Here is a 12,462-nt window from a genome sequence, read left to right as displayed (position 1 = left end):
CAAAACCGCAGCGGTCCCCCACAATAGCCAGCAGCAGCGGAGCCCCCCAAAACCACACCGCAGCGGTCCCCCACAATAGCCAGCAGCAGCGGAGCCCCCCAAAACCACACCGCAGCGGTCCCCCACAATAGCCAGCAGCAGCGGAGCCCCCCAAAACCCCACCGCAGGGGTCCCCCCACAATAGCCAGCAGCAGCGGAGCCCCCCAAAACCCCACCGCAGGGGTCCCCCCACAATAGCCAGCAGCAGCGGAGCCCCCCAAAACCACACCGCAGCAGTCCCCCACAATAGCCAACAGCAGCGGAGCCCACCAAAATCCCACCGCAGCGGTCCCCCACAATAGCCAGCAGCAGCGGAGCCCCCCATAACCACACCGCAGCGGTCCCCCACAATAGCCAGCAGCAGCGGAGCCCCCCAAAATCCCACCACGGGTCACTCCCCACACAGACAAGTAGGTCGACCACCACAGGGCCTCCCCCCAATAGCGAATAGCGATCGGCAAGTAGCATTTTTCACCCTGAAACCGCTGACCTCCATGGCGTCCACAAGCTGTCATGCTGCTTTCCTTTGCCGCCTTGGAGAACACGCCCCCTCCCGATAGGACACGCCCCCGGAAATGACGTCACACCTGGAAGGAGCCCATACACTCTAGCATCTACCCATTGTAGACAGTACCAAGACACGGCGGAGAGAACCGAGTAATACGAAGAGAACCCAGCACCCTGCCCGCTAATGTTGGGCTCCACGGCCCACCTCCCCTCACCTCCGTCTGCATGAGCCGGAACACCGAGCCACCATGGTGGGGGAAACCAGGCACCTGTGGGTGGGGAACTTACCCGAGAACGTGCGGGAGGACAAGATTAGAGAGCATTTCAGACGGTGAGTGGCCGCGACGTGGCGGAAGATCCTCCGAGAGCACAATCGGGGCTGGAGACGGACTCCGCCGGCTGTAACCGACTACCGAGACCTCCTGAAGGGATTTATCCGGCTGCACCCTGAGTATACCGGGCATACCGGACAGGATTTACCTCAGATACCGGCTGTGCCCCAATATTCCTGACAGGATTTACCTCAGATACCGGCTGTACCCCAATATTCCTGACAGGATTTACCTCAGATACCGGCTGTGCCCCAATATCAGCGTGTACCCCAATATTTTTGACAGGCTGTACCTCTGGTGCACGCGGTGGGGTTCTGTCTCCGGTTCTGTGCCTCTCTATAATGATTGTTGCATGTTTCCTGATGAGTTTCCCGACACAGCGCCCTCCATATAATGGATAGATAGGTCATGGATGCTGAAAGCCCTCGTGGCTTAGGCCGGGTTCACATTAGCGTATGTTTGCGCAGCGTAGGCCTGCGTACAGATCCGCATAGATCCACATGCTTCTTGCGTACATATATTTAGCATTGTGTTTGCGTCAGTTTGTATGCTGATGCGTCGTTTTGTGGTGTGCGGCAAAAGCAAGATGTTGCATTTTTTGAGGCGTTAAATATGTGCAGGCATGCGTGCGTCAAAATAACGCATTACTGTCTATGGGAATGCATTGGTACGCAAGGACATGCATGCGTTCAATGCACTTGCGTACTTCAGACTGCTCATGTCCAGGAACTGATTGAGACGAAATATCGAACGCATGCGCATAAACAGCACATACACACACGCATCGTTTTTTTTGGCGTCATGCGTAAGCTGATGCGGATAAAAAACGCAGCGTAATCATGCATTTTGGCCTCCGTTTGCGCATGCAGATGATACGCTGCGCACAGATATGCTAATGTGTACTTGGGCTTCTTTTACATTTGCCATTTTTTTTGCAACCTGTTATTGCGGGCCTTTTTTGCTGGCCATATCGCCACAATTTTCAAGGTCTGCTGCAATATTGGACCGCAAAAATCTTGCAGATCGCTGTTTTTCTGGTTCCCAATTGGGGAAAAAAACGGCGGTCCGCAAAACCGGAAGTCACGGCGCACTGCAAAAACATCCTTCAGTTGCTTTTGCCTCCCCATAGATTTACAATGGGGGCCTTGTCCGTAAGCCGTGAAAAATACTGAGCAAGCTTGATATTTTTTAAAGGCCGTAAATGCGTCCCTCACGGCCATTCGGCGTACAGCGCACCGTGGAATTATTGCGGCCCGTTTTTGCGGCCCCATAGAAATCTATTGGGGCCGTAAAATCACGGCAAGTATTCCGCGTCTCCACCTTCCTGATGGCTTGAGGGTTTGCAGACACTGCTTTCTGCCCCGTGCAGTCGCTAGGTCTCTGTGTATGTGAATGTAGGCTGTGGGGTGCACACATTGAGGGCAGATGCAGGACACTGGTTTCCTGGGTCTGGGCCCGTGGGGTGCACACATTAAGGGCAGATGCAGGACACTGGTTTCCTGGGTCTGGGCCCGTGGGGTGCACACATTAAGGGCAGATGCAGGACACTGGTTTCCTGGGTCTGGGCCCGTGGGGTGCACACATTAAGGGCACATGCAGGACACTGGTTTCCTGGGTCTGAGCCCGTTGGGTGCACACATTGAGGGCACATGCAGGACACTGGTTTCCTGGGTCTGAGCCCGTGGGGTGCACACATTAAGGGCAGATGCAGGACACTGGTTTCCTGGGTCTGAGCCCGTTGGGTGCACACATTGAGGGCACATGCAGGACACTGGTTTCCTGGGTCTGAGCCCGTGGGGTGCACACATTGAGGGCACATGCAGGACACTGGTTTCCTGGATCTGGGCCCGTGGGGTGCACACATTGAGGGCACATGCATGACTCTGGTTTCCTGGATCTGGGCACGTGGGGTGCACACATTGAGGGCACATGCAGGACGCTGGTTTCCTGGGTCTGAGCCTGTGGGGTGCACACATTGAGGGCACATGCAGGACACGTGTTTCCTGGGTCTGAGCCCATTCTATCCTGTGACTCCTGAGCTCTGCAGACCCCACAGTTTGTTTTTTCGGGGTGTATACTGTAGCAGTGGATACCTGTGGATATGTGCAGGCAGAGGGGCTTTTGTGTGGCCATTATGGTGCATGTGTAGGGACGTGTGCGCTGTGCTGGCCTGGGGGTGCAGGCACTGGTATTGTTTGTGATTTTGCTCTTGGGCTGGTGAATTATTAAACGTTTTACCCTTCCTCCCCTCTGCTTTCTGTGTGTGGGGGAGGGGAGCTGCGGGATGTCATTGCTCTCCATTCATAATGGCTAATAGTCCTGGATTTCGTGGGAATCTGAGGCTGGAGCCGGTTCTGTCCATGGCTGCTGGGCTGGGAACAGACCCAGAGGATCCCACACGCACGCCCTGTGATGGGGGTCATGTACGTTTAGAGGGGCAATGCTCTGCTTGTTCCTGTGGACAAACAATGTCTTGAGCCTATTGTACGGTGGGGAGGGAGGCTGTGATCGCTCACTCTTCATCCTTGTATGGAGAACTCCCAGCTGTGACCTCCCTGCTCCCACCCATATCACCCAGAGCCACGGAGCGGACCATCTCCGTAAAATGGCGGCCTGGCTTACAGAAAGCCGCAAAGCCGCCTGCGATCCGGGCACAAGTTGTGTACACAGCCTTCCCTTCTCTCCGCCATATTCCTCCTGCCTCTCCCTCTGCAGTGACGCTGTAACATGCAGGCACCTCTATATGCCTTTAGGGCTCCTCTCGCCTTCAGCACAGGTTATTTTTGGACCCCAGATTAATCTGACATTTTGTACTCTGTAGGATTATACAAATAAAGACTCTTGTGTTGCTAGGATTTCCACAGCAACTGAATTATTATTATTATTTATTTATATAGCACCATTAATTCCATGGTGCTGTACATGATTCATGATACCATGCTATCATGGTATTCATGATTCAAACGTACCATCGTACGTTTCATCACCCTCTAGCGTATACTACATGCAGAAGGTTGCCGCATGCAGTTTCATGTACCCATATTCTTTTTGTCCCGTGGCGTCCCTTTGTATGGTATCTTATGTATTTTTTGGATTGATTTATTGCTTTAATTATTTATCAATAAACATAATTTTATATGGTATTCGTGGGATCTCTTCTTTGTCCCATTTAGATTGTTATGGGACTGTGTTTTGTTTTGTTGTTTTTAAAGGTCTAACAGTGTCCGTACACATTACACAGTCAGTTCTTGGCTGGCCGGCATATAACTGAGCTGTCGTCTAGTGAATGATCGTTTAACTGATGTAGCCATACTTGTTCTAGTCCATATAGCGGCAGGAATCCAACTGACCCCCCATATTCAACGACATGCAGTGCGGACGAAACAAGTGTTCTGGGAATGATCTTTTTCAGAAGGATCTTTCATGGGCCAGCAACTATCTGCTGAAAATTGTATTGTTTAATATATTTTTATTTAAGTTATAATTAACAATTGATGTTTCAACATACATCAAATTCAGGTTGCACAACAGGTACAGTCAACAGAATGTAATTATATTAATCAGCAAACACTTATTTGGAAAGGGAGAGTATAGTGCAACAAATAGTATTGATACGTTGTATCATGTCGTGAATAAATTGTTGTTTTCAAATGACGAGACATGATGGGGAAGAATTGGGGGGAACACAAAGGCCAACATGGGGGGGGGGGGGGGGGGGGAGTATAGTGTCCCTGCAATTCAGTCCATAGCCCCTTGGAAGGCTTTATGATGATATGCAAAGTGCTATTTAATATTGATGCTCTATGGTATGCCACAAAATTCGGGACACCCATGACCCCCGAGGTTTTAGGTCTTGTCAAAACAGTGTATGATAATCTAGGTTTGGATGCCTCCCAAATAAATTTTGAAGAAATTGCTTTAATCTTCAGAAAATAAATGATAAGGAATAGTCTGGAACAGAAAAAATTCTAGGTAAAATGTCCATCTTCAGAATCTTACTTCGGCCGAACCAGGAGACTGAGAGCCTAGACCATTGTAATCGATCTTCCTCCAGGTTTCGCAATAGCGGCACAAAATTACCGTATATACTCGAGTATAAGCCGACCCCCCCTAATTTTGCCACAAAAAACTGGGAAAACTTAATGACTCGAGTATAAGCCTAGGGTGGAAAATGCAGCAGCTACTGGTAAATGTAAAAAAAAAATAAAAAAAAATAGATACCAATAAAAGTAAAATTAATTGAGACATCAGTAGGTTAAGTGTTTTTGAATATCCATATTGAATCAGGAGCCCCATATAATGCTCCATAAAGTTCATGATGGCCCCATAAGATGCTCCATACAAAATATGCCTCATACAATGCTGCACAAATGCTGATTATGGCCCCATAAGATGCTCCATACAAACATGTGCCCCATATAATGCTGCACAAGTGCTGATTATGGCCCCATAAGATGCTCCATAGAAATATTTGCCCTATACAATGCTGCACAAATGCCGATTATGGCCCCATAAGATGCTCCATAAAGATATTTGCCCCATATAGTGCTGCACAAATGCTGATCATGGCCCCATAAGATGCTCCATATAAATATTTCCCCATATAATGCTGCACAAATGCTGATTATGGCCGCCATAAGATGCTCCATAGACTATTATGCCCCATATGCTGTAGCTGCGATTTAAAAAAAAAAAAAAAAAATTACACGCTCACCTCTCGTCGCTCAGGCCCCCGTCACTTGCTATAGTCACCTGTCCTCCGTTCCACCACTGGGTGCCGCTGTGTCTTCCGCTTCCTCTGCAATAAAGTTCAGGCAGAGGGCGGCGCACACTAATACGTCATCGCGCCCTCTGACCTGAGCATCACTGCAGAGGACGCGGAAGACTCAGCGGCGGTAGAACGCGGAAAGGTGAATATCGTGCAATGCCCTTGTTATACTCACCTGCTCCTGGCGCAGTCCCTGGTTCTCTGGGCGCTGACAGCTTCTTCCAGCGTTGAGCGGTCACATGGTACCTCTCATTACAGTAATGAATATGCGTCTCCACCCCTATGGGAGTGGAGTCGGGTCCATATTCATTACTGTAATGAGCGGTACCATGTGACCGCTCAACGCTGGAAGAAGCTGTCAGTGCCCGGGGAACCAGGGACCGCGCCAGGAGCAGGTGAGTATGAATAGACAGCTGCCGCTCCCCCTCCCCTGCCGACCCTTGGGCATGACTCGAGGATAAGCAGAGAGGGGCAATTTCAGCCTAAAAAAATGGGCTGAAATTCTCGGCTAATACTCGAGTATGTACTGTAAGTGGGTAGATCTGTGAGGCATCTACTGGAATAGTAACACCTAAATATTTGATATGGTCCTTTCTCCATTTAAAGAGAAATGTGGAGCTGAGGAGTGAGGTCTCTGTTTCCAGACTTGGAGATATTTACCTTAAAGTTAGAGAGTAGAGCGAATTGCTGAAACTCCGCCAGAATCGCTGGTAGGGAGATTCTCGGCGTCATCACGTATAGTAGTAAATAGTGATGAGCGAGTATACTCGTTACTGGAGATTTCCTGATCATGCTCGGAGGTCCTCCGAGTATTTGCTTGTGCTCGGAGATTAAGTTTCTGTCTCCTTAGTTGCATGATTTGCGGCTGCTAGACAGCCTGAGTACATGTGACGATTTCCTAACAAACAGGCAACCGCCACATGTACTCAGGCTGGCTAGCAGCTGTAAATCATGCAGCTAAGGAGACCGAAACGTAATCTCCGAGCACAAGCAAATACTCAGAGACCACCCGAGCGTACTCAGAAAATGTCCAGTAGGGAGTATACTCGCTCATCACTAGTAGTAAGTAGTCAGCAAAGATGGACATTCTGTGCATTGTATTACCAAAAATTATTAGTGTGTGTGTGTGTGTGTGTGTGTGTGTGTGTGTGTGTGTGTGTGTGTGTGTGCGTGTGTGTGTGTGTGTGTGTGTGTGTGTGCGTGCGATCTTCACCAGGCTTGGGAATAACCGTTATATCTGCTGTAACTTTAATAAACATGTCCGCCGTCTTTCGGGCGATGATCAAGCGAATAATCATTTTGATTGAAATCCTCCTTTCTGGTGAACTATAACTGGGCTCATAGTTATGTTTTTTTTTTGTTTTTTTCATGACTCGCCCGCAATCTGAGTGCACAGTTGGTTTTTTGAGGATAGATAATTGTAATAAATGGATATGATAAAAATATAAGTGACTTCTAGTCTTGGTCTAATGGTTTCTTAAATTTGTTTTTTTTTGTTCCCCTTCAGATATGGACACATAGAAAATGTCACAATTTTACCTAAACGCGGAGCTCGTGGTGGAGTGGCAGCGTTTGTGGATTTTGCGACAATTGCAAGTGCACATAAAGCGCACAATGCTGTCAACAAAATGGGGGACCGAGAGCTACGGACGGATTATAACACGCCGGGAACTGTCCGTGATTTGGATGAGAAAGTTTCCACAAGATCTCGTCGTCGAGCGGTTTCTGGTATCAAAGGAGGTGGTGGTGGGCCCGCTTATAGCCCCCCACAATCACGAAGACTTGATGGGTAAGTTGTAAGGTTTCGCTAGGCAGGTATTTTGTATTTATTATGGTGAGAAAAAACACAACTCTTAGGTTCCCCCTGACGGATTTAAAATTCTGGGAAATCTATATGCTACCTCTGGGTTTGGAAATATATAATTCTTCTCGTAATGGCTGGGATCTTGTGGCTTTGTAAGGGAGTCTTCCTGCAGCTGGCTGGATGTATGTCCTGACTTAGTCTGGTGTTCGTCCCGTGGATTACCCTCCCTGCGGGGACATGCTGCTGTCCACGTGGATGTATCGCTGGGGCCTGGTGTAAGGTACAGTTGTTCAGCTGGTGGAGTTGCCCTTGGCATGGATTGTTAATCGCTGGGACATATCTTCTGACCGCTCTGGATTGTACTCATTTGAATGGGAATAGTTTAAGAAGAGTGAAGACTATACACCTGGGATTTACAGCAAGGCTGGGAATTATTCCATGACATGGCAATATAAATCTACATTACGTGGAGTGTGATAAGGGATATTAAATTCTTCCTGAATGTTGGACTTTAAAGGGATGGTCGGAGTGAGGATGGTGTTACTATAATGTATGAAAAGAAGAAGAAAATTCAAGAAGTAGAATAATTTTGTCGCACAAATTGGTGGCCTGAGGATGTAACAAGTATGGATGTCTACACCGTAACCCTGCGACTTACAGGATATCGGACGCTAACGGATATGGTTTCCCTGAAATCAGCAGCTTCAATGGGACATCCTGATATCTGTGTGTGTATGTGTGTATATATATATATATATATATATATATATATATATATATATATATATATATATATATATATATATATATATATATATATATATATATATATTTATATATATATATATATTTATTTTTTTTCCAAAGCCCACAGCGGATTACTTTGATCCAAGTCAGGGGTTGGAGGAAGGTAAATCCTCCCCTCCCTATTGGACACCGTTCCTCTGCGGATTGCTCCCTTTTTGTATTCTTTGGTTTAGTTACCTGTTGTGTTTTTGTTTTTTTGTCTTTTTTTTTTCTTGGTTGAACCAAAGTATCATTTGAAATCCTTTCCCTTTTGCCTCATTAACCCCTTCACCCCCAAGGGTGGTTTGCACGTTAATGACCGGGCCAATTTTTACAATTCTGACCACTGTCCCTTTATGAGGTTATAACTCTGGAACGCTTCAACGGATCTTGGCGATTCTGACATTGTTTTCTCGTGACATATTGTACTTCATGATAGTGGTAAAATTTCTTCGATATAACTTGCGTTTATTTGTGAAAAAAATGAATATTTGGCAAAATTTTTGAAAGTTTCGCAATTTTCCAACTTTGAATTTTTATGCCCTTAAATCACAGACATATGTCACACAAAATACTTAATAAGTAACATTTCCCACATGTCTACTTTACATCAGCACAATTTTGGAACCAAAATTTTTTTTGTGACGGAGTTATAAGGGTTAAAAGTTGACAAGCAATTTCTCATTTTTACAACACCATTTTTTTTTAGGGACCACATCTCATTTGAAGTCATTTTGAGGGGTCTATATGATAGAAAATACCCAAGTGTGACACCATTCTAAAAACTGCACCCCTCAAGGTACTCAAAACCACTTTCAAGAAGTTTATTAACCCTTCAGGTGTTTCACAGGAATTTTTGGAATGTTTAAATAAAAATGAACATTTAACTTTTTTTCACACAACTTATTTCAGCTCCAATTTGTTTTATTTTACCAAGGGTAACAGGAGAAAATAGACCCCAAAATTTGTTGTACAATTTGTCCTGAGTACGCTGATACCCCATATGTGGGGGTAAACCACTGTTTGGGCGCATGGCAGAGCTCGGAAGGAAAGGAGCGCCATTTGACTTTTCAATGCAAAATTGACTGGAATTGAGATGGGACGCCATGTTGCATTTGGAGAGCCCCTGATGTGCCTAAACATTGAAACCCCCCACAAGTGACACCATTTTGGAAAGTAGACCCCCTAAGGAACTTATCTAGATGTGTGGTGAGCACTTTGACCCAACAAGTGCTTCACAGAAGTTTATAATGCAGAGCCGTAAAAATAAAAAATCATATTTGTTCACAAAAATGATCTTTTCGCCCCCATTTTTTTATTTCCCCAAGGGTAAGAGAAGAAATTAGACCACAAAAGTTGTTGTGCAATTTGTCCTGAGTACGACGATACCCCATATGTGGGGGTAAACCACTGTTTGGGCGCATAGCAGAGCTCGGAAGGGAAGGAGCGCTATTTTACTTTTCAATGTAAAATTGACTGGAATTAAGATGGGATGCCATGTTGCGTTTGGAGAGCCCTTGATGTGCCTAAACATTAAAAAACCCCACAAGTGACACCATTTTGGAAAGTAGACCCCCTAAGGAACTTATCTAGATGTGTTTTGAGAGCTTTGAACCCCCAAGTGTTTCACTACAGTTTATAACGCAGAGCCGCGAAAATAAAAGTTCTTTTTTTTTTCACAAAAATGATTTTTTAGCCCCCAGTTTTGTATTTTCACAAGGGTATCAGGATAAATTGGACCCCAAAAGTTGTTGTCCAATTTGTCCTGAGTACGCTGATACCCCATATGTGGGGGGGAACCACTGTTTGGGCGCATGACAGAGCTCGGAAGGGAAGGAGCGCCATTTGGAATGCAGACTTAAATGGATTGGTCTGCAGACGTCACGTTGCATTTGCAGAGCCCCTGATGTACCCAAACAGTACAAACCCCCCACAAGTGACCCCATATCGGAAACTAGACCCCCCAAGGAACTTATCTAGATGTGTTGTGAGAACTTTGAACCCCCAAGTGTTTCACTACAGTTTACAACGCAGAGCCGTGAAAATAAAAAATCTTTTTTTTCCCACAAAACTTATTTTTTGGCCCCCAGTTTTGTATTTTCCCAAGGGTAGCAGGAGAAATTGGACCCCAAAAGATGATGTCCAATTTGTCCTGAGTACGCTGATACCCCATATGTTGGGGTAAACCCCTGTTTGGGCACACGGGAGAGCTCTGAAGGGAAGGAGCACTGTTTTCCTTTTTCAACGCAGAATTGGCTGGAATTCAGATCGGATGCCATGTCCCGTTTGGAGAGCCCCTGATGTGCCTAACCAGTGGAAACCCCCCCAATTATAACTGAAACCCTAATCCAAACACACCCCTTACCCTAATCCCAACAGTAACCCTAACCACTCCTCTAACCCAGACACACCCAACCCTATTCCCAACCGTAAATGTAATCCAAACCCTAACCCTATCTTTAGCCCCAACCCTAACTGTAGCCCCAACCCTAGCCCCAACCCTAGCCCTAACCCTAGCAATAACCTTAGCCCTATCACTAGCCCTAACACTAGCCGTAACACTAGCCCTAACCCTAGCCCCAACCCTAACCCTTGCCCTAACCCTAGCCCTAACTCTAGTCCTAACTCTAGCCCTAACCCTAATGGGAAAATGGAAATAAATACATTTTTTAATTTTTTTATTTTTCCCTAACTAAGGGGGTGATGAAGGGGAGTTTGATTTACTTTTATAGCGAGTTTTTTAGCGGATTTTTATGATTGGCAGCCGTCACACACTGAAAGACGCTTTTCATTGCAAAAAATATTTTTTGCGTTACCACATTTTGAGAGCTATAATTTTTCCATATTCGAGTCCACAGAGTCATGTGAGATCTTGTTTTTTGCGGGACGAGTTGACGTTTTTATTGGTAACATTTTCGGACACGTGACATTTTTTGATCGCTTTTTATTCCGATTTTTGTGAGGCAGAGTGATCAAAAACCAGCTATTCATGAATTTCTTTTGGGGGAGGCGTTTATACCGTTCCGTGTTTGGTAAAATTGATAAAGCAGTTTTATTCGTCGGGTCAGTACAATTACAGCGATATCTCATTTATATCATTTTTTTTATGTTTTGGCGCTTTTATACGATAAAAACTATTTTATAGAAAAAATAATTATTTTGGTATCGCTTTATTCTCAGGGCTATAACTTTTATATTTTTTTGCTTATGATGCTGTATGGCGGCTCGTTTTTTGCGGGACAAGATGACGTTTTCAGCGGTACCATGGTTATTTATATCAGTTTTTTTGATCGCGTGTTATTCCACTTTTTGTTCGGCGGTATGATAATAAAGCGTTGTTTTTTGCCTCGGTTTTTTTTTTTTTTCTTTTCTTACGGTGTTTACTGAAGGGGTTAACTAGTGGGGCAGTTTTATAGGTTGGGTCGTTACGGACGCGGCGATACTAAATATGTGTACTTCTATTGTTTTGTTTTTTTTTATTTAGCTGAAGAAATGTATTTATGGGAATAATAAATATATTTTTTTTTATTTATTTAGGATCTTTTTTTATTTTTATTTTTTTACACACGTGGAGAATTTTTTTTTTACTTTTTTACTTTGTCCCAGGGGGGGACATTACAGATCGGTGATCTGACAGTGTGCACAGCACTCTGTCAGATCTGCGATCTGCTGTGCAGGGCTGCAGGCTTACCAGCGCCTGCTCTGAGCAGGCACTCGGTAAGCCACCTCCCTCCCTGCAGGACCCGGATGCAGCGGCCATCTTGAATCCGGGACCTGCGGCGAGGAGGGAGGTAGGAGACCCTCGGAGCAACGCGATCACATCGCGTTGCTCCGGGGGTCTCAGGGAAGCCCGCAGGGAGCCCCCTCCCTGCGCGATGCTTCCCTATACCGCCGGTACACCGCGATCATGTTTGATCGCAGTGTGCCGGGGGTTAATGTGCCGGGGGCGGTCCGTGACCGCTCCTGGCACATAGTGCCGGATGTCAGCTGCGATATGCAGCTGACACCCGGCCGCGCTCCCCCCGTGAGCGCGGCCAATCGTGTATGACGTACTATCCCGTCGGTGGTCATACGGGCCCACCCCACCTCGACGGGATAGTACGTCAGATGTCAGAAAGGGGTTAAGAAGGTGGATGTAATAAATAATAATAATAATTTTATTTATATAGCGCCAACATATTCCGCAGCGCTTTACAACTTATAGAGGGGACTTGTACAGACAATAG

General features: G+C 46.0%; 1 protein-coding gene across 2 annotated transcripts in view; it reads left to right on the top strand.

Annotated features, from left to right (window-relative positions):
• The first annotated feature begins 575 nt into the window (after positions 1-575).
• The window catches only part of LOC143770617 (msx2-interacting protein-like), a 59,626-nt gene continuing 47,739 nt past the window's right edge, over positions 576-12,462 (top strand). Inside the window, exons 1-2 of one of the 2 annotated variants that reach the window (XM_077260423.1) lie at positions 576-877; positions 7,154-7,435. In XM_077260423.1, the coding sequence (XP_077116538.1) occupies positions 795-877; positions 7,154-7,435 (365 nt within the window). In that variant the 5' untranslated portion in view covers positions 576-794. The remainder of the gene's footprint in view (positions 878-7,153; positions 7,436-12,462) is intronic. The other variant, XM_077260424.1, reaches the window with a different exon arrangement.

Source organism: Ranitomeya variabilis, chromosome 4 (genome assembly GCF_051348905.1).
Source record: "Ranitomeya variabilis isolate aRanVar5 chromosome 4, aRanVar5.hap1, whole genome shotgun sequence".
Taxonomy (NCBI): Eukaryota; Metazoa; Chordata; class Amphibia; order Anura; family Dendrobatidae; genus Ranitomeya; species Ranitomeya variabilis.
This window is presented reverse-complemented; position numbering and strand designations above follow the sequence as displayed.